The 21,095-nt window shown below is 57.8% G+C and overlaps 2 protein-coding genes across 2 annotated transcripts; both read left to right on the plus strand.

The window, feature by feature from the left end:
• Positions 1–350: 350 nt before the first annotated feature.
• On the plus strand, positions 351–7,331 carry LOC118157079 (guanylate kinase-like). Its single transcript, XM_035311320.1, has 8 exons — positions 351–515; positions 1,692–1,805; positions 2,718–2,759; positions 3,541–3,637; positions 5,634–5,772; positions 6,448–6,532; positions 6,860–6,945; positions 7,163–7,331. The coding sequence occupies exons 2-8, from the start codon at positions 1,694–1,696 to the stop codon at positions 7,196–7,198; spliced, it is 597 nt and encodes a 198-aa protein (XP_035167211.1). The 5' UTR covers positions 351–515; positions 1,692–1,693; the 3' UTR covers positions 7,199–7,331.
• Positions 7,332–7,401: 70 nt separating this feature from the next.
• Positions 7,402–19,173, plus strand: LOC118157080. Its single transcript, XM_035311321.1, has 6 exons — positions 7,402–7,576; positions 7,878–7,934; positions 8,669–8,897; positions 10,976–11,052; positions 12,749–12,836; positions 17,381–19,173. The coding sequence occupies exons 1-6, from the start codon at positions 7,402–7,404 to the stop codon at positions 17,634–17,636; spliced, it is 882 nt and encodes a 293-aa protein (XP_035167212.1). The 3' UTR covers positions 17,637–19,173.
• The last annotated feature ends 1,922 nt before the right edge of the window (positions 19,174–21,095 follow it).

Below are 21,095 nucleotides of genomic sequence, written 5' to 3' on the forward strand. Positions count from 1 at the left end.
CTTGAAAACGTGACACGCAGGGGGCTTGGCTGTGCCAGGCCGGCCCCGGGAGCTATTTTTGCCACCTGCTGGCCCAGGTTCCCAGCTTGGCGTTTGCTGCCTGCCACCCACGGAGTGGTTGTGATGGAAAGGGGTGCAGCGAAGTCCGGACCCTCTGAAACGAGACCTTGGGGCAGTCGGCTCCCATCCACTGAGGATTTGGGGAGCCTCAGGATTTAAAGGAGGCTCCTAGAAACAGAAAGGCAGGAGCGGGGGGTCGCGGTGAGCCAGGTTTGGCATTCCCAGAGGACTTGAGGCTCGCTGCTCTGCCCCCTCCAGACCTGCTTTTGGCCAGCTGCCGGAGCAGGGAGCGGAGCAGAAGCCACGAGAGGAGATTAAAGATCAGCGGGCGGACTTTGCTGGCCGTCTTAAAATCACCCCTGGGTGATGAAACAGCTCACAAGCAGCCCGGTGTTCTGCCCGCGAGCCTTCTCGTGAGCCCGTCGCGAGGAGCTGGAAGGGAGCAGAAGCACGAGGTAGGGACCCACGGCGGCGATGCACAGGGCTGGTGAGGCACGAGGAGCCGTGTTTGGAGCACGCTGGAGTGACTGGGGGGGGGATAAACCGGCTCCCCAGTGCTCTCCTGCCCGATTTACGGTGAGGGAAACAAGCAGGGAGAGGAGCTGTGGGCAGGTCAGAGGCGCTGCAGGCGCAGGACGCCCGTCTGCTGTGGGGAGGCGCAGGGGGCGTTCTCGTGCCTTTGGGGCTGAGCACTTAGGGGAAACGCCGTGGTTTCAGGAGTTGGACTCGATGATCCTTGTGGGTCCCTTCCAACCCGGGATTTTCTGTGATTCTGTGATCTTTGGGAACTGCCAAGGATCAAAGGCGAGGGGAAGGACAGCGCCGGCCCGTACCCACGGGGACTCCTTCAAGGTTTCTTTTAGCCTTGATGATTTTTTCGGCTGAGGAAGCCTAACCCAGCAGCGTGGTAACGCGCAGACAGAGGGGCTAATCCTGCAGCACCCAAAAACCAACAAAAAGCAGTTCCCTTTCGGCCAGCGATTGACCTTGGCTGGTTTTATGCCCACGCCTGCCTCTTCCTACCGCCCTGGATAAGCTCAGGTCAGGCAAGTACCAAAAGTCCTTAGGAAATGGAGGAAAAACCCCCGTAATTTGCTGCCTGCGATCTCACGGAGCCACACGGAGGGGATTTAGGGATAAGGAGGCATCCAGCACCCGCAGGCCGGGGTCAGGGAGGCAGCGAGGCCGGATTAGCCAGCGGGGCGGTGCGGGGCCGCAGCCGGTTTTGTAAGAGGCCGCGTTTGGCTTAAGGATGGTTCGGAAGTGATTTGGGAGGTGAGGGTGACACCGCCGTGATCTAATTAGACACGGGAAGGCGTTTCTGCCTGAAGAAACCGCTGCCAAAAAGTCTGCGTGTCCCGAGGCTGCCCGCTGTCTGTTCCGGGAGCCAAACCCTTCTGGCGTGCCCACGCACCTCGAGCCTCAAAGCGCGGCTGGGAGCCGCAGGTGTCCCTGTCCCCAACCACGGCCGTGCCCAGACTGCTTTGAGGTTTATTTCCCCTGCATTGAGGTTTATTTCCACGGGGGGAGGAGGAGGATAGACACCCAGATGGTCCTGAGATGCTCCTGGGAACCCGTGGCTGTTTTTTCTGTGTTTCTCTAACCAGCTCTGTATTTTCCTGTCTTCCCAGCCATGCAGGGACCAAGGCCGGTGGTTCTGAGTGGCCCGTCGGGTGCAGGAAAGAGCACTTTGATCAAGAAATTGTTTAAGGATTACGAGAACATCTTCGGCTTCAGCGTCTCCCGTGAGTATCTGCGTGCCTCCGGGAGGGTTTGGGGTCTCCCTGGTGCTCTCTAGGATGGCGCTCTCTCAGCCTGGTGCTCTCTGGGATGTGTTGTGAGGTTTGTAAGGTAATTGTGACACACATCGGGGTCGCCGATTCCACCGCGCTTTCTAATCACAGCAGAGAACAGGATTTTCTTTGGGCAGCTTGCCTGTTGCAGTACGAATGTTGTTTCCTTTGTCTCGAGTGACACCTCGAAGATTACTCAGCCACGCACAGCTCATTCACCTGCTTTTCCCTGGGGCTCTGCAGGGCATTAAGTGTGCTTAAAAATGCTTTTTGCTGCCCTAATGCTTTGGACGCCGCGGGTGGAATCCTTGCCTTTAGATCTGTGAAAGCCGGATTCTTTCCCTCGTGAAAGAGCAAATCCTGGAATGTGGAAGAACTTAATGATACCGGAGGGGGGAAAAAACTTTAAAACATCTTTCATTTAGTGTATTTCATTCCATTTCTTTTAATTCAGCTGAGTATCTCACTAAAGCCTTCACTCCAAACTAAACCTTGCCTTCTCCGAGGTTGTCTCGTGGTGTATATTTTTCCCTAAATCTCCTTTGGCAGCTCAGGCCTTGGTAATCGGTGCTTTACGCAAACTCAGGGGTGATCATCGCCTTACTGTGGGCATGTTCTTAAAACAACACAACTCCAGATGACTTCCAGCAGGCTTCAGAGGCAGCCTGATGTATTCACCTGCAGCGCTTCGCCCCTGTTCATTAAATCTGGGATTTTCAGCACCCGTGGGGGTGCTGCGTGACCTGATCTCCTGAAATGAAGCTAACGGTGCAACGCAGGGCGCTGCGAATTCCCCTGCGCCGAGGCAGGGATCTGAGAGACGTGTCTGGGATCTGTAGGCTTTTTTTTTTTTTTAATTTACAGATACGACGAGGCAGCCGAGACCCGGAGAAGTAAACGGCAAAGGTGAGTGTGGCGCGGATCGGCGCCTCACCCGATTCACCGCGTTGCTGCTCCGAACGCTTCTGAGTTTTGGTGTGAAACGCGTGAATCCCGACTGGCAGATCAGATGGCCCTACCACTGGGCGTGTAGGGTGCGCTCCTGCAGGCAGGAGGAGCGAGCGTTTCAGTCGCGACACGTTGGGATGTGTTCACTTTGGGTTTTGATCTCGCTGGCCACGAGACCGTAATCACTGCTCTGCAGCCGGAGAGGGGAAACGAAGAGGGAAGAACAAACCCAGAACGTAACTGAGCAGTGAAACGTTGGCCGAGGCAGAACAGGGCTTAGCTTCCAAAGGCAGCTTTCACCCTGAAGTGAAAAGGAGAACATTTATCGAAAGACAGAGGGACGTTTGTTTATATTTCATCTTCCCTTTTATGTCCCCCTCGTTCCCCATCCTAGTCTTCAATCACAAATGCTCTCAAACCAAGGGCTTTGGCAGTCCCGTTGGGGTGGCTTTAAGGCTTGCAGGCGGGTTTCTAATCGCACCGGGAAGCGGAAGGCGCGTGGAGAAGGGGGCACAGCCACACGTCTGGCCCCGTGGAGTTCCAGAACGGTTTGAATAGGCGTCTGGTCAGCTGGGGTGGCGAGGGGATGCTGTAAATGTTAGAGAATACGGATCTGCAGACTGCCAGCGTTGTGCTAAGCAGGTTTCGAGGTGCTTCTCCCCTGAGCACCCATCCGCGTATTTTTGGCCACGAACTTTACCTCCAAAGTTGTTAATTTCTGGGTATTTTTCCCATCCAGATTACCACTTTGTGACCCGAGAGGAAATGAAGAAAGAAATCGACGCTGGGGAGTTCCTCGAGCACGCAGAGTTCTCCGGAAATATGTATGGGACGAGGTACGTGACTCGGGCACTCACCACCAAACCCAGGTGGAGCCGAGGTCAGGGTGAAGGAAAAGACATTTTAATGACACCATTTTTTTTCCCCAGCGCCCAGATTCTTGCCTTAACGAAGCCTTTCCTTTTGGTAGCCAGGCACCCGTCGGATTTCTTTGGCCGTCGTTAGACTGCAAAGTTAAATCCCGCAAAGAATGACCTCGCTACAATTAGCTCCTCGCCGCGTTGTAAGATTCCCTGTGGGCTGTAGGCCTCCTGAAGTCGCTCGTATGCTGAACATTTTCTTGCAGAGGGGCAGTTCTCACAATCTATTCGCACCGCTTCGTGTTTTCCAAGTGCTTGCAGACTCGTAAATAGAAGCCTTGACTACGGTTAAAGAGTTGGATGGATTTTAAAATAGCATTGCTCCGGGCGTCGGAGCTGACGATCGATAAAACGTTGAGCTGCAATGTTAATTAGAAGTCAGATATCTTATGTAATTAATTATAGGGAGGAAGCTGTGGCGCTGCAGCGCAGGACCTGCTAAGGAAAGGTAAATGTGGCCTGGGATGCTTAATTAGTTGAATTCGGGACAGTCACCTGAAATTCACCTGCTTTGCACCTGTTTTGGAGCGTTTTTTGGAAGCAGCTAAGGCAGCTCCTGAGGGGGGGCAGCTAATGGGATGCCCCCAAACTGTGCTGCGGGTGTATGGCTGTAAAGAAGCGGTCCGGAACTCTGCATTTCCTTAATGAGGCTGTTTTAACGAAGCTGTTTTAATGCAGCGTGCGCAGACGTCGCTGCTTTCCCCGCAGCTGGGGCAGTTCCTCGGGTCTGGTCCCGCTGAGGCTGGAGGAGGAGGGCGGTCTCCGCCCTGCCCTTCTCACTCCCAGCCTCGCTCGTGGGGCAAGAGGAACCCAACCTGAGAGCTCCCCGTCCAGTTTACCTCAGACACCCAGCACCAAGGAGAAGCCAAGTTCAGCCTCTTTAATCCCCGGGCACATCCTGCCTAGGACAGGCTCCCCTCGTCCCTTCCTTCCTGCGTGCCCTGCTTAATCCGCTCGGCCGCCACGCGGAGGAGGCGGCAGCTCCCTGATGTCTGACCCGGTCCGAGTTGGTCGCGGGGCCCTTTCCTCGGGGTGGCTCCTTCCTGGGGCTGACTTCTGTGAAATTTGCAGGAATTTGGTATTTAATAAGCTTGGGTGGAAAGGGCTGACAGGACCGGGAGTTATTAGGAGGCAAACGGGGACCTGAATGCCCCGTTGGGCATTTCAGCCTCCCCCCAGGGTGGGAGGCTGAAATTAACCCGGATCAGAAATTAACCCCAATCATTAAATACTGAAACTTTCCAAGCCTCCGTTTCCATACAAGTGCCTAAGGGTGCTTCTGATGCCATGTGTGATAGGACAGAGCTCCTCGTGCCTATCAGAGGAGCTGAAGTTTCTTTGTCCTCCCTAAATCTTGCTAATAATATTTAAAACCCCCAAATGAATTCCTGTAAAACGGAGCCCCCTGAAAGGGCTCTGCCTTTGGATGGCCCAGAGGAGCCAGGACTTCTCTTAACTTAAGGCTTAAGTTAAGTTAAGCTCAACTCCGAAGGCTGCAGGCAGAGGGGAGACGTTGGGGTTTCTTCCTCGGGGCACTGGGAGCTGCTGGCTCTCGGCAGAGCGCTTGTAGCAGGAGCTGGCTGATACCAGGTGAAGCCTGGAGCCAAAAAAAAAAAAAGCCATCTGGGGGAGTTCTTGTGGATTTTCTGGAGGTGATGCTCAGGTCTGGGCTCTTCCTGCTCCCCACCCGGACACGGCAGCAAACCAGGGCCCTGGCTTGGAGGAGAACCTGTGCCCAGCACAAACGGTGCCTGCAGAGCCCCCTGGGTGACACCCGTTAACCAAACCCGTTACCTGCACGGGGAGAGGGCTGGGGTGCTGCTTTTCAAGGGATAACTTCAGACCTGCTGAGGGGGGACCCAAGCCCCCAGTGCTGAGGCTCTGACCCCTTCCCCGTTCGTTCCGTCCCCAGCAAAGCCGCGGTGCAGGCTGTGCAGGCCCAGAACCAGATCTGCGTCCTCGACGTCGACATCCAAGGCGTGAAGAACATCAAGAGGACGGACCTGAACCCCATCTACATCTCCGTGCAGCCCCCGTCCATGGACGTCCTGGTGAGCGGCTGCCTTCCCTTGCCGGTAGCGGTTAGAGGTAATCGGCGCCTTGCTCTCCGGCCGTGTCCCCCAGGCAATTCCCCCCCCGTGTTGGTTTATCTCCACGTTGATTTCCCTCTCTATTTTAAGGGCCGCACAGCCAGAGGCAGGAAGGTGTTGCCCGAGCACGCTCCTCTCCTGCCCGGTCTGACTCTCCAGGCCCTCACCCCAGTGATAAACCTTCCCTTGCCCTGGTTTTGGCTCCCTCCTGTAGGGTTTCCATGCTGCAGTGTGATTTCTGCTGTTGGTCACAGGCTCCGTTACAGCACGGCCGGGCTTTAAACGCGTTAGGTGCGCTTGTGGCGCGGAGGTCTTCTGCTCAGACCTGCTTCCAGCTGCCAAAGTTAACCCTGAGGGGGGCTGGCTCTGCAGCACTGGGGTTCCTCAACGCCCTCTGACCTCCTGGGGCCCTACAAAGTACCGATCACGCTGTGCCTCTGGGACAATCGAGCCACCGACGTGGTTCAGAGGGGGGCGCGGAGACGCACGTGCAACTTGCTGAAGCCGTGCAAGGAGTCACGTGGCAGAGAGGCCCACAGAGCCCGGCTCCCAGCCCCGGCTCTTGGGGCAGGGACGTTTTCGGCGTGCAGCGTTTGGGATGCTCGTCTCTTGAATGCGTTTTGTCATTGGGTTTAGGAAAAGAGGCTACGTGACCGACAGACTGAGACAGAGGAAAGTTTACTGAAGCGTTTGAGCGCAGCCCGCGTAGATCTGGAGCTGAGTAAGTCCGGGGGGGCTTTGAGCAATGTGCCCGGGGAGCCCGGGGGGGGGGCGCTGGTGACTGAGGAGCTCTGCTTTCTGCACGAACGTCTGGCTTCTGCTCCCCGAGGAGCGCTGGCAGGGCTCGGGCATTAGCTGGCTTGGATCTGAGCATCATCCTGCATCGTTTCCCATTGCGGTTCCTCGAGGGCACTTGGCAGAGGAGCGCGTCGGCAGTGGCTGAAATAATAATATTAAAATGCTGCAGGAGCTCAGCTCACGCACGAGCGGTGACACAGGGAAAGAACGCGTTCTCCTCTAACTCCTCTGCCCTTGGCTCCTTCCCTAGGTAAAGAGCCCGGCCTGTTTGACCTTGTCATTGTCAACGACGACCTAGAAAAAGCCTACTCCGAATTGAAGGAGGTGCTCCTGGAGGTGAGTGTTGGGGGGGGGGGGGGTTCTGCCTCCCTCCCTGGGTAAGCTGGACTGAGCAGGGGCAAAACACGCACAGGTCTGTGGGCAGCGCAGCAGGGACGACCTCTGGGACAAACCTTGCTGTGCTCCTCAAGCCCTGCATTCCCCAGATCGGTCAAACCCTGCGTTGCTTCCCGAGAGTGACGGACGCTCAGTTGTTTTCCCCATCTCCTTGCAGGAAATCCAGAAGACCCAAGAATCCAGGAAGTCCTGAGCCCGCCTGGACGTCTTAACTTATCATTCCTGAACCACATCGCGGCGTTTCATTTCCAGAGACATTCCCTTTAGGCCAGTCCCCCTCCCAGAGTTACCCTAGGATGTTTCTATTAAAAGGAAGGAAAACAAAAGCGGCTTGCACTTGTTTCTGTTCGCCGGGGGTGCTCAGGCTGTGCTCCCACGGGGTCACACCTCAGACGGATGACTTGGAAGCGACTCCCCAGCACCTGCAGCTGCCCCGCGTTGGCCGCCTCCTGCTCCCTCGTGCAGACCCAGCCGCGGCTCTTCCAGGCGTTTCTGATCATCCCCGCCCGCCCTCCTCAGGCTCCCGGTGTTGTCATTCAAATGCGCTTGTTCCGCTTGAGTTTAGGTGCGGGTACGTCTTTGGTTGCTTCTATACCTTCAAATCTGGGGGGAAAAAGAAGACTTCCAAGCTGTGCAGCCTGTTTTTTTTTGAAAGATACACAAAACGCTCTCTTAAGGGCAGAAATAAATCCCCTTTCCTAGCAGGGATCCCTGCGTTTTAGCCGTCGTTCCTCATACTGGTCTCTGGCTCGAGCCAGGGAGAGCTTTGCCTTGCACTTTGCTTCCCTGGCGTTGTTCAGCCCACACCCTGATGCCTCTACCGAAGTTCTGAGCCCTTTGATCCCTCCCTGATCGTGCCCTGGGTCTCGCAGGAGGGTTTAGTTGCCCTCTGAGCCGCGATGCTCGCAGCGCCCCGGACTTTGTCAGAGGTGAGTGTGGGAGGCACGCGGCTCCCCTCACAGGCTTGCTGTCCCAGAGCCTCTCCTGGCAGACACGGACAATTTGGGGTTTGATCCTTGAGAAATGGTGAATCCTGCAGAGCTGGCACCCTACGTGTGGTTATTTCTGTCCATCCTCCCCCAAAAACAAACCCAAACCAAGTGCGTTGTGCAGACGATTTGTGGACAGATCGTGCCGTGCCAGCCTGTTCCCGTTTGCTCACCAAAACTGTCTTCCCATGACAGGCTTGTGCTTTTAACTCATCTCTCCTGGGTCTTACCCTCTTGATATCCTATTTCTCTGGTTTTTCCCTGCTCCTGGCCCCCTCCTAACATTCTGAACTCCGTCCTCCCCGTGAGGCACAGGCAGGAGCTGACCTCCCGCAGCCCTTTTTGCGCCTTGTGTGCGTTGAGTGAGATGAGAGCTGCCCGGTAGTTTCACCCTTTACCTCTCTCGGGGTGTTTTAAATATTTTCTGTAGCTTAGGGTGCGATCCTCCAGTATGGCGTGGCAAATTCCTAGCTTCTGGTTAAATAACCAGCAAAACTCTGCCCTAAAATTTCCCCATCCCACTGTCCCCGTCGTGTCGAGGGGCACCGCTGTGCCCAGGCTCCTGCTCCCGCCGCTCTCGGTGCCGAGCGATGGACCCTGGGCGATATTTCCCAAGGCTGGTGCTCGGTTCCGTTCCGTGGGACGCGTTTGCAATGGGGAAAACTCCCCTCTAGATGGCAGAAAGGACGGCAGGAAAACGCAGGGGGCCCACGCTGCGGAGCGTTCAAACGCGGAGGTGCGCGACTGCGGCGCTCGCCCCGCTCCGGAGGTCCCCGGCCACCGCTCGGGACCCGCGGAGCTGCGGCCAGATGGCAATGCCCAGCGGCTGCGTGCCCAGCAGCCGGAACCCCCCGGTCCCCGGAGCCGCACGGCTGCCAGCCCCAAATCCAGCCTGCGGGAGAGGTGAGCGAGGGCTCCTGGAACAGGCAGGGACAAAGCCGATGCTTTGCGAGGGCGGCGGGGGGGGGGGGGGGGGAAGTCATTCGGAGCGCTTGAGCTGCGGCTCTCGGCTCCCGCTGCTCCCTTCCCCGGTGAGAGCAGGGAGGGAATCCTAAATAACCCGCCCGAAATCGGGTGACCTGCTTTTAGCCGCTGCCTCCTCGGCCGCTGGACCCGACGCCTCGGTGCCCGCGCTGATGCGAAGCGACGGGGTGGGCGTCGGGGATGGCGACGCGTCGAGGAGGGACGGCGGCGAGCGGCTCGTGCGGGGCCTTTCGGCGCTCGGCTCCGCGGAGGGGAGGAGGTTTCATCATCTAAATACGGAGGGAAAGAAAAAAAAAAGGCAAGCGTTGCATGCTCAGCCCGCGTGCTGCCTGCCCAGGCGGGATTTGGGGGTCTGGGGGGCGTCTTTGGGGTCTTGCGGCAGCAGCTAGGGGATGCGGGGTGTCCCTTTCCAGGGGCAAGGAGAGCGTTGTGCCGCCTTAGCCGTGCCTAATTGCTCCTCGGCTGCTCTGCCAGGATGCCAGCGTGAGATGTTAGGGGGTGAGGGGGCAGTGGAGATGGGAGAAGAGTGGTTAGAGGGGGTTTGGTCCTTGTCTGGCTGTGGGGGGCCACCAGTAGGACAGCGGGAGGCAGCGAGTTTGGGGGCTGGAGGGGTTACGAGGGCCGGGACGCGCAGGGTGGCAGCATCCCGCAAGGCTGATGGTCCCCGTCCCTGCTGTGTGCAAAAAAAAAATCACGTGCAGGTTTTGGGGCAGGTGTTGTTAGGTCGCGGGTGTTTGGGGCGTGCAGGTGATCCCAAAGGCTGGGCTCGGGGCTGCTCCTCCCAACAAGGGGAGGAGAGGCACCAGCTGGGAGGTTTCCTTGCTGCTCCTTCAGAAGGGAACATCCAGTGGTGCTAATTACACTTCCCAAACCAACCGCCCTGCTGGCTCCGGGGTTTGCCTTCTCCAGGATGCTGCCGGCCACTCAGGGTGGCACCAGGGACCGCCAAAGCTCGGTCCAGGGTTGGGGGACAGGAGGAGACGGCCGCTATTGATTGGGTTTTTCGCAAGGCAGACGTCATTTTCCACGGCCTGAGCACCCCGGCTGCTCTCGAGGGAAGGCTGAGACGTTCTCCAGCCCCGTTGCTGTGTCTCAGGGGTCTTTGCTGTCCCCGCCAGCGCGCACAAGTCACTAAACGGGGGACCAGCTTCGCCTTGCACAACACCAATATTGTTTGAAGGGGTTGATGTGGGGTTGGTGGTTTTAGGTGCGTGATGGCAGAGGTGTCCTCACCTCCTTGGGGGGCAATGACAGGGCCACCAGCACCAAATGCTGCCTGGGGAGGGAGCAGGGTGGTGGCACGGCGCTGGTGGCAGGGACAACGAGGGCAGGCAGCGCCCCAGCACCTGCCTCAGGTGCCCCCGGCCTGAATCATCCCGGGGGAAGCCAAGAGATGCTGGACCCATGCTCCAGGCTGGCATCGAGCAGCCAAAATCAGCCCGCAGCCCATCCAACCCCCCGTGGCTCTTCCCCTCCTCGTGTCCTCCGACGAGCCCCCCGGGCCAGAGCCTTGTCCTCGCTGAGGCTTTTCTCAGCGTCCGTGTCTTTGGAGGCAGCGCCGAGTCTCGAGCTCGCTTCCATGCAACTGCAGAAAGGTGCCGCGGGGCAGAGCCGTCCCGGGAAATAACTGGGCAACGGGGGCAGAAACGGGCAGGAGGCTGCGGGGAAAGGGGCAGCGGGTTCCCCAAAACCACCCCCCGGCACGGGGTTTAGAGGTGACGGCTGCGGACGTGGCACCGAGGGACGTGGTTTTGTGGTGGGACGCGGTCGGTCAGGCTGATGGCTGGAAATGACGACACTTTGTGATTCTGAGACTACCAGTTACTGGCTTTCTGACCAAAAAAAAAATAAAGCGTTTGTTTTCTACAGCCAGCATCTGCAAGTCCACATTTGCAGCGGGAGGGAGCCGCTTGTGCCTGGGTGCTCCGGGGATGGTTTGGGGGCAATGATGGATGTGCTCCCCTGGGGACGCTGATGCCCTCCTGTGCTTCCCGCAGGACAGCGAGGGGACCGCTGTGTGCTGGCTGCTGCCGCCTTACCCTGAGCCACCCGCCCGCAACGCCGCAGAGAGCAGGTAGGTGCCATAAAGCCCCAAACATTAATTCATCCTCATTTGGGATATTAAACCCCGTTTGTCCCCGTCCAGGATGCTGCTCCTCCAGGGCTCTTCTTCAGGAAGCAGCTCGGGAGGATGTCAGGTTTCTCTCCAGAAAAGGATCCAGGGGACGAGATGCTCCGGGGTGCCCGCAGGAGGAGACCCCCACAGCCCCTGGCGCAGCCGCCCGCAGCAGGAGGAGAGCAGGGCCAGGAGGTGGCCGTGCCCGCCCCACCAGGCTGTATTTGGGTCATCGAGCGGCCGTGCAGCTGTGTCATCCCCGAAGAGCCAGGGGACACCGCTGCCCGCGCCGCTCGGCGGGCGGCACACGTGGCTGGGCGCTGGTACCAACACCCTGCTCCCCGTCTCACGGAGCGCAGGCATAAAAATGGGGGAAAAAAACAAACGGGGAATTCAGTCCAGTCTCATTTTTTTTTTTTCTGATAACAGCAGCTGTGCCTCTGCTGGTCCAGGACGTGGCTCCATCCCCGTAAATCGCCCGAAGCCATCTGCAATTCAGATTGCGTGCGGCGGCAACTGGTACAACAGGATGCTCGTGCGGGCGGGACGCGGTCCCCTCCTGGCTCCGTGCTTCTTCCTCCCCGGGCATGAGAGGAGGGAGGAGCAGGATGTTTTCCCGGCTCTTTCTTTCCCCATCCCGGTTGCCAGAGGTCGGGGAAGCGATAAAAAGAAGGGAGGCAGAAAAGGGCAGATGCTGGTGCCCAGATCCTGCTGTGATGGGAAGGATGGGGCAGGCGGACCCCCGGCAGCCAAACCCTTGCTGATTATCGTGGTCGTGCTCATGGAGCTCAGCTTGGGCTCTGTGAGCACTGGGCTCGCTGCTCCTGCATCCCCCCTGCCCCGGGAAGGAGCCCCCTGCATCACAGCAGCTCTCCCTCATCTGTTTTCCCTTCGTCTATGTACTTTTTTGGAATGCGCTGTGGTTTTTTTGCTCCATCTGCTCTGCCAAGCATCAGCGCTGGTGCTCCCAGCCAGCACCGCAGCTTCAGGCCATCCGCTTTAGGACCTGCTGCTGAACCCCAGGCACCAGGGCTGGGGTTGGAGGAGCAGAAATAAAGCAGATGGCCTGGCTGTGATAACACCTTCAGGCTCTTCACTGGTTTTGTTGCTGAAATCTAACCTGAACCCCCACATGCTATGTTTTGAGCCCATTGCAACTCATCCCACGGTTGGAAAGAAGCAAATCCCCCGGTCCTGCAGCGAGCGGCTCCTGGTGCTCCTGAAGGAGTGATTTGAGCTTCCTCCATGTCTCCCCATCATCTGGCCTCCTGCTGGGCCACGCTTAGCAGTAAGATCTCCCCTTCTCTTCTCCACCCCACTCATCCTCTCCTTGTGCATCGTGGTGGCCTCTCCGTGGGGTCCTCCCCTGGACGCAGCATCCCCGTGCTCAGTCCCTGGAAGGCTCCCTCCCGAACACCACCCTGAGCATCCCTCCTTTCCACCAGCGAGCCCTCAACAGATGTGAATCACAACCCAAATTTCCCAGCCACCGCTGTGCCCCTGAAGCATGTTATCCAGGATCCGCGCCACGTGCAGGAGCCGCAGCTCCGGGAGGGAACAATGACAGCATTGAGCGCGCCGCTGAGCCGCGGCTGCATTGTGCCTGGCAGAGAGATGCCCGGCAATAATCGCCTCCTCCTTGGCTTTGTTGCAGGGCCGGGGCCGGCGGCGCAGCAGGGATTTTCCCCCAGGGGCTGCGGTTATGCGGTGAGGACCCGCGCCTTTTTTCCTGGCTGTGAAAGGTACGGCTGGCTGCGACGGCGGGGACCCTGGGTTCGGAGGGAGCGTCGGTGTGGGGGGCAAAAAGATGCTCTGGTCCTCGTCCTGCCGGGGACCAGCTCACTCCTTCACTGATTTTCGTCATGAGTGTGGTGTTGGGAGCTGTGGAAGCTGGCTTCTTTTTGTGGTTTTAAAATGTTTTATATGTTAAATGTGTGCTTAAGCTAAAGAAAGCAAACTCTGCTTAGGGTCTGGGCAAACCCTTAGGAATTTGGACCCAGGGCTTTGCTTGGAACTGTTACACAACCAGGCAGAAAGAGATGTTGCTCCAGGTCCATGATGGAACTCAGCTGAGATTTTTAGAAGCATTTAAGGTTGTGTTCAAGCTGGGCACTTACAAGAGTATTTCCCTAAACTCTGTCAAAGATGTTTTCCTCACCGGAAATCCAGTCAAAAAATCTGTAGTTTGGGCTGAAGTTTGTCTTTGGACCACTTTGAGGGCAGCGAAGCCTCCCCTCGTCCTCCTGCTGCAGTCCTGGGGTGTGCTGCCAGCTCCTTTCCCCCAAAATCCCCTTCTGGGAGCACATCCCTCCAGCACGGCCAGGCTGGCTCCCAGCTCCGTCCTCCCAGAAAGCAGCTGGGAGAAGTAGCACACTTGGGAAATAAAAGGATGAAAATTTGGCTGCCCCCATCCCAAGGACATTCCTTCCCATTAAAATGGGGAAAATGAGTTATTTGGAGCAGTTTCGTATGGTGGTGCTACTTAAGAAATTGCGAGGTGTGGGGTCCTCGAGATGTTTGCAGAGTGTGAAGCAGACCTGCATGTGTCCTGCCCGGCCATGAGGTTTGCAGGGACCTGGCCCCTCACAGATGGGCATGGGCTGGCCTTTTTCCTGGACTTATTTAGGGTTTTAAGCCCAAGAATTGATGGGGACAGGCGTTGGGCTGAGATGACCCCAGCAGAAGCTGTGGTTTCGCAGCTGGTGTCCCTAACCGCTGACAAAAGGTCCATTGAGGAGGTGACGCTCTTTGTAAGGTGCTTTTGTCTTGTTGTTTGTTTTATTTTAAAAATAATTCCGACATCCAAGGACGTGAGCACACCTGTCATCCTCACACCTCAAAGCACCTCACAAGGGCTGTCTTCTCCCTGGTGCAGCTGGGGAAACTGAGGCACAGGGAGGGCAGCAGCTGGTGGCCTCATCTCCCCATTAACCATTTTTCCCTCTCATCGGGGGTGACCCCCAGCTCTCTGGTCCCCTCAGAGCCACCTCGGTGGCCACCGGGGTCCCCTGGAGGCTGGCAAGCCCCTCCTGGCCCCAATGCCCTTTGGGGGCTCCTAATGGCCTCCTTTAGGTTTGGACACACCACGTCTTGTGCTGCTGGGGAGGGACAAACACCCCAGGCCCCCTGAGGCTCAGGAGGCTGCCGGCACCTCCTCCTTTCACCCAAATTACCTCCAAGAGCCACGGGAGGGCAATCTGTCCTCCCCCAAAAGCCTCCTTAGGAAGCGTCCCGAGGAAGGAAACGCGATTTAACAGGGCTGGGTGAAGTCACGGGCGGCTGAGAACAGGGGAAAGGGGCACGGCGGGTCCCCGCCTCGTCCTCCTGCGAGCCGCGAGAGCTATTTCTGAGACAATCCTTGGGCGCTTTCCAGGCCCGAATACCAGAGGATGTTTCTCCGTGTGTGTCATGAGGAACCCCCCTTCCCCTGTAACACGCGGCTCGGGGAGGTGGAGCAGGGCACCGAAAGGCTCCTCTCCCTCAGCGCCGCTCCCCCGCCATTTCCAGGCTCCTCTGGGGTTTGCCCACCCTCGGTTCCTCCACCCAGGGGCACTGTAAAGGCCGAGCAGCTCCCTTTGACCCTCTGTGTTGCTCAGAGATCTTGGTGACCGGCCATGTAAACCGCTGTTGTTCCAGCTCCTCGTTGCCAGAAACAATAAAAAGAAAAATAAGGGTTTGGGCTGCTGCACGCTGTCGTCACGAGATACGGAAAAGGAGGCTGTCAGCCTCAGGTGCCCCTGCTACTCCTAGGGCACAAGATGGCTCCTTGTGGGCCCTGTGCCTGGCCCAAGGCCTGTCCTCATGCCCAGCAGAGGCTCTGCTGTCCCCTGGGGAGGCTGCCGGGCTGTGGAGGTGGGAGGAGGGATGGTGGGGAGCCAGCTGCAGCCGGGGGCATGGAGGCTGAAGGTACCTCAGGAGGCCTCGGGGGAAGGCCAGCGGTGGTTGGCCTGTGGTGGTCGTGGTGGGTGAGGTTGCCCAGGGCCCTGTCCAAATGAGTTATCTCCGAGGGTGGAGATGCTACCTGCTCCCCGTGCCAACGTTTGTCATGGAAAAAAATATGTATATGTATTTGTTACATCCATTTGAAGTGTTTCTGGCTGCAGCTTGTCCTTTCACTGTGCACTTCTGAGGAGAGCCTGGTCCACCTTCCTCACAGACTCCTGTGAGGCAGCTGCTGCCAGTGAAACTTTCTCCTTCTCTTCTCTGGGCTGCTCAGCCTCAGTCTCTCCTTGGACAACCATTTTGGACGCCTCTTGTCACCAGGACTTGTCACCAAGACCCCAGTTTGTCTGCAGAGCTGCTCTCCAGCCAGATCCTCCCAGCTGGCCTGCGTCCCACTGGGGCCATGGTTCTGCCTTGGTCTTTGCTGAGCCTCACCTGGGTCCCCTCAGCCTCACCTGGGTCCCCTCAATCCCTTTCTCCAGCCTGCTGAGGTCTCTCTGGGTGACAGCACTGTTATGTAGCTGCCTTTCCTTCAGCTGGGACCAGCCACAGACTCGGTCCCATTGTCCCCATCATTACCAGCATTGTCCCCAGCAGCCAGCCCGGGGGATGCCACCCACCAGAATAGGGGGGCTGGCAGTACCGGGGTGATGGGACAGGGCTGGGGGCAGTGTGAGCAGTTTGATGAGGCAGAACATGAGGCCAGGATGGGTAGTAAGGCCGCATTTCTGGGTGAATTTACAGGCAGCGTCACCATCTGAGGTGGGACTAGGTCTGTTTCGACATAGCGGGGACGGAGGGATCTTGGCATCACCCGAGGCTGTGGTTTTGCTCTGCCTTGTTATTTCTGGCTGTGATTTTTTAACGCCCTCTCCAACACACGCTTGGTCAAGAGGTTCACAAGCATGTGCCTTGTGCGAAGGACCTTTCCGACACCAGGGAGCGAGCCGCAGAGGGCACGCGAGAGCTTCGGGCGCTCTCCCACCAGCGGGATATAAACAGATAAAACCTGGGAATGCGGCCCGGAAACACGGCTCATCCCGGGCGGCCGAGCCGCCGCGCTGGAGCATCGCTGCTGGCCCCAAGCATCTCCCGTTTCCTTCCCACCAGGAGGGCTGGGATGTTCCTGCCGTGCTTCCTGCCCCGGGGCAGTTTGCAGCTGCAGGGTGGGAAGCTGGGGGAATGGGAGAGCTGGGAGCAAGCACCTGAGCTCCCAAGGCTGGGCGAGATGCTGCCGTCCCTCACCACGGTTGAGAAAGACCTTGAGGACCACAAGAGCATCTCTGGGTGCCTGAACCAGAGTCAGTCCAACCACAACCCCGTGACGTCCCCAGTCGCTTTCTACCTGGACGCCCTGACCACGCATCCAGCGGTCTCTGCTTCGGAAACCTGCTGCCGGTTTCCGAGCCAAATTCCTTCAGGCACGTTTCTATCATCCCATTTTTCCTGCCGGGGACAATGGTGTTGCTGGCTGCTCTCTCCAGCCATTTCCTCCGCTCTCCCAGACAGAAATTGTTAACCAGGTTTACTACAAGACCCCATTTCTCTTCCTGGCCCCCCAACCGATTCAGTTGCCCAAATGCAGGTGTCCATTTGAGATGTTTGGGATAGCCGCAGGGGTGACAGCCAGGACACCCCAGCACCTCTGCTGGGGACACCACATCCTACCAGCCTCCGTGCAGCCCCCCCACATGAGCTGCTTCAACCTGCAAGCCCTGGTTCCTACAGCCACCAGCCCCATCACCAAGCATCCCATCCCTCTGCCCCTACACCCCCCTGTTTTCCCCTAAATCCCATTTTCCCTCCCCAAATCCAGCCTCGGGCACATCAGCGGAGGCACAGTGCTGGGGGCAACCTCCAGAACTGACTCCCCAGCCTTTTGCCACGTCACCATTAGAAAGAAAACGAATGCTTTCCCCCAGCAATACAGATCCCAGGCAGAGATATTTCATCCCCCATGAAACTTGAGATATTTTTTCGCCGTAAACCATCCGTTTTGGGAAGGCTGCTGGCTCGCACAGACCTCCAGCTGCCCGAGCGGCCGGGGGACGAAGGCGATGCGGGGCTGGGGAGGAGCCGCGCGTCCCCGATGTAGCCACTTCCCCAAGGGCACCGAAGGAAGGCCGCCTGTCAATGGGGCTTTGTTGCGAGCAGACGAGGCGTTTGGAGGGAGGTGGTGGCTGTCAGGCCCCCAGCAGCCCGGACAAAGCGTTTTTCATGTGTCAGGGACAGAGCGGGAGCTCCTGGGCGTGAGTGAGGATGAACCAGGTGCTCCGGGAGCTGTCTGTGGGGTAGGGGCGTGTGGAGCCCCCCTTCCTGCACTCGTCCATGCTGCCCCACGCAGCAGGGCTTTGCTGGGGAGGTCAGTGCTGCTGCTGATCGAACACAGCCAGAGGTTTGCCCAAGATGGACCTGGAGTTTGGTTGGGCAGGAGCCATCCCACCGCCCCGGGTGGGAGTGGAGAGATGAGGAGCCCCAGCAGGCCAGCAGAGCTCCGCCACATGTCCTTAGGGGAGATGGACTGCACAACCCCACGAGATCAGGAGATGGAGAGGAGCGCCGTGTCCTTCCCTTTGGCCTGCCAGATGTCCTACGGCTGATACCATCCACGCTGCTGCTCTTCCAGTGTGCTGTGGGGTGAGACCCACGGCCAAGAGACCAGGGCTGGGGCTGGAGCATCAGGACCGCTCCACACCTCCAGCCTCCCAGTTCCCCATGCCTCTGTAGGGCCCAGCCAAGGATGTTTCTGCCCTGAGACCAGAGAAAGCTTCAGTGGCAGACACGGGAGGACGGGGCTGCCTGGTGAGTCCGTGCCGGGTTGTACTTGTTGTGAGCTGTGTTCCGAGGAGCCCCCGGGAAGGTTTTGATCTCCTGCTCTGCTCCTGTGGATGAGTGTGAGCAGCGGGGTCAGCAGGGCACTTTTGAGGAGCCCACAAGAAGCTCGTTTGCAGGAGAAGCTCCTTCCTAGCTGTGATTGTAGAGAGGGCTGCCCTGGCAAACGGGAGGAGATGGCTGAAAAAGGCTGACATCCCCTGCTCCTCGGGGCAGCGAGGCTAGAAGAACGGCGGAGGAAAGCAGACAGCTTTCTGCAAGAAATATTGTGCAAAAACAGCAAAATACATGCGAGGCTCTGCGTGCTGGCCAGGATGTGCGTGGGTGTGGGGCTGATTTATTTGATACTCCACGAGCAGAGCTCGCCCCGAGCTCCCAAGGCGGGAGGACGAGGCGGAGGCTCTGCTGCCAGCAGCTTTGCTGCAAGCCTGCAGCCGGCGTTTCTCCCCCTGGCGGGTGGCTCCCGAGCTCCCCGGCAGCTCAGGGCACTTTTTTTTTTTGGCCTTTCCAGAAAATTGCAGCAGCAGTTTGAGTGAGGATGAACTCCGAGCGTCTCACGGTGTTTATGTTGGCGGGGTGTGGTTTATCCACGGCTTGAAACGTTCACTGGAACCTCTCGTAATTGGAGGTTGAGGGCAAAGGAGCGCTGGTGACTGACCTGCACTAATTGGAAAAGGGCTGATTGAGGGCATGGGGCAACGGGGTGGACCTCCTGGATCCTGTAGGGCTCGGGAGGCTGCTGCAGGGATGGGAGGGTTTCACCCTCGGTGTGGTGGGATCAGTCCTGATGTGGCCGTACCGCTACTGACGGCCGTGTCCCGCTCCCAGCGGGACCGTGTCCCTGGCCTGGCAGAACAACGTGGTCAGCAGAAAAGATACTGGCTTGGGAAACCTCCAAAAGCAATTGCTTAAACGTGCTGTTCTGTAAAGCCAAGCAGCTCATCCGCTGCTCAGATACAGGGGAGCACCTTCTGCTGGTGTTAAAATCTCGGCTCGTTTCCCTTCCCGCTGCTCCTTGCTTTGTCACAGTGCTAGGATCCCAGTGGCACGGCTCAGATTTTACTAAAATTGGTGACTTTAGTGGGATTGCACCAACAGCTGCGGGGTTTGGAGCAACCTAAGCTCACCAACATCCCAAAAAAACCTCTCCCTGCCCTTCTACAGCTCCCTGCTGGAGGCAGGACTGTCCCTCTCCTTAGACCTGCAGCTCAGGTCTGCAGATCCAAAACTTCTAGGTGCAGTGGGTCATCTTGGAGCGTAAGGACGCAGTTTATCCCTTCTGACATGAGCACATGAAGCAGGGAGCTGAGCTGTGTCCTCCTGTCTCATCGCTCTTTCCCTTCCGAGGCAAAGCCACCACGCGCACGTGGTCCTGCCTCCGCGTCACCCCACGCTTGCCCCATACCCCTGCAACCCTGTTCCTGGAAGCATCTCCAGGGGCTCCCCTTTCAGGGAAAAAGGCACTTTATCGCAGGCCACTTGATGAGGAAATTTGACTTGCTTTACCCTGTTGTAGCCTACTAGAGAGAGAAAAGAGAAAGCCAGAGGACTGGAGGCACACGCACGTGCCTCCAATCTAGGCGCGCATACGAGAGAATGGAGCAAATTTGGGTAAAACCGGCTTGCTGGAGCAAGCAGCCTTCTATTTTAAGGATTTTCTGCTATCTCGAACTGCACGGCAGCACAAAAAAAAAAAAAAAAAAGAAAGAAAGAAAAAAGAAAAACCAGTAAAACCTCGTCTGGCATGTGTGAAATCCTATTAACCTGTGGCCCGTGCTAATGTGCGGGGGCAGAAAGGAGCCGTACGGTAGGAGAGCCCATCCTGCTGTTCTTCCTTGTAACGGGACGCTTCCAGCAGAGAGGCCAACACAAATATTTGTAGCACGGGCAGGGGCTGCCCGAAGGGAGCCGCGGGCGGCAGGACCGCTCCTGTCCCCGGGCAGGAGGTGACATCACCCGGATTCCTTCACTGAGGAATGCAGGATTTGGCCTCTTCCCTGCCAGTAACTGCTTTTTTAAAAACAGACCTGCCTGGGGGGCACCTTTCCCCCAGCCCTGTCCGTCTCACACCCTCAAATCCCCTCCGTTCCTCTTCTTTTCCACGGTATTTGGAGGGCTGCTGCATGGATGGGCATGTTGAAATTGGTCATTTCCCAAAAATGCAGGGAAAAGCACCCAAAATTCCATGAGTGGGGGCCTGCCAGGGACCTGGGGAGCTGGTGGGGGAGCGATGGGCCCTTCTTGGAGCTGGCCAGGATGGGCTGAGGACGTGCACGGACTTCTCTGCTGGGCAGAGTGCTGAGCTCAGGAGAAGCCCATTTGAGGGTACGGTGATGACCCCATTTCTTGATCCTATGAAGCTCACCAACTCTGTTTTGAGTTCCTGAACTCAGGATTTCTGTGGCATCATGGATTTGGATATGCTGACGTGCAGAGCGTTCTGGTTGAGCACAGGTAGGGCTTGGACTGGTGGGGCTAACCCCGAGCAAAGCCGTAATTCCCCTTCCACCCAACCCTTGACTCCTCCGTAGGGTTGAGCATCCCCACGGTCCCTTGAGCTCGCAGTCCTCCACCCCTGGCTCTGCTCTGGCTCCAACTTCAGCCACCACCACTGGAAAATGATGGGGTCACTGATGTTCGCATGTCATCAGCGCTTCCACCGGCCTCGGCGGCAGCGGCGGGTCAGTTCCTGTGGGCTGGAGGCGCTGCCGGCATTTCAATAGCTGGAACTAGGTGTAGTTGTCCTGCCCCGCTCCGGGTCCAAGGGGGTGACTTAGTGGATGGAAAGGGACCACATTTTTTTCGCTCTCGGTGCCTGAAAGAGGATGGCTGGCAGGAAACGAGAGCGCCGTTCTCCAAGGCAGGGGTGGTGTTGCTCCTGCACCGATTCTTTAATTTTCCGTCGGGTTTTGGAAATCGTTGGCTATTGCAGCCGGACAATTAAACGCAGAGAGGAGAAGAAGGGCTCCGGCCAACGGAAAAAAACATAGTGCTTGATCAGCTGAATTTTTGAAATGGGGACGGGGTGAGGACGTTTGAATGGAGAGCAGCAGAGCAGGATCCTGAGGGTGGGGAGATGTGGCACCAGGTGTGCCGGGCACGGGTTTGGTGAACTATGGTCATTGGAGCTGATAGGACAGATAAAACCAGTGGGGACTGAGGCAAAAGGGATCGTCGTAGAGCGATGCCGTAACATTTTGCTAAGGGTGTAGGCAGGAGGGAGATAC

The sequence above is a fragment of the Oxyura jamaicensis genome (genome assembly GCF_011077185.1).
Source record: "Oxyura jamaicensis isolate SHBP4307 breed ruddy duck chromosome 2 unlocalized genomic scaffold, BPBGC_Ojam_1.0 oxy2_random_OJ106666, whole genome shotgun sequence".
Taxonomy (NCBI): domain Eukaryota; kingdom Metazoa; phylum Chordata; class Aves; order Anseriformes; family Anatidae; genus Oxyura; species Oxyura jamaicensis.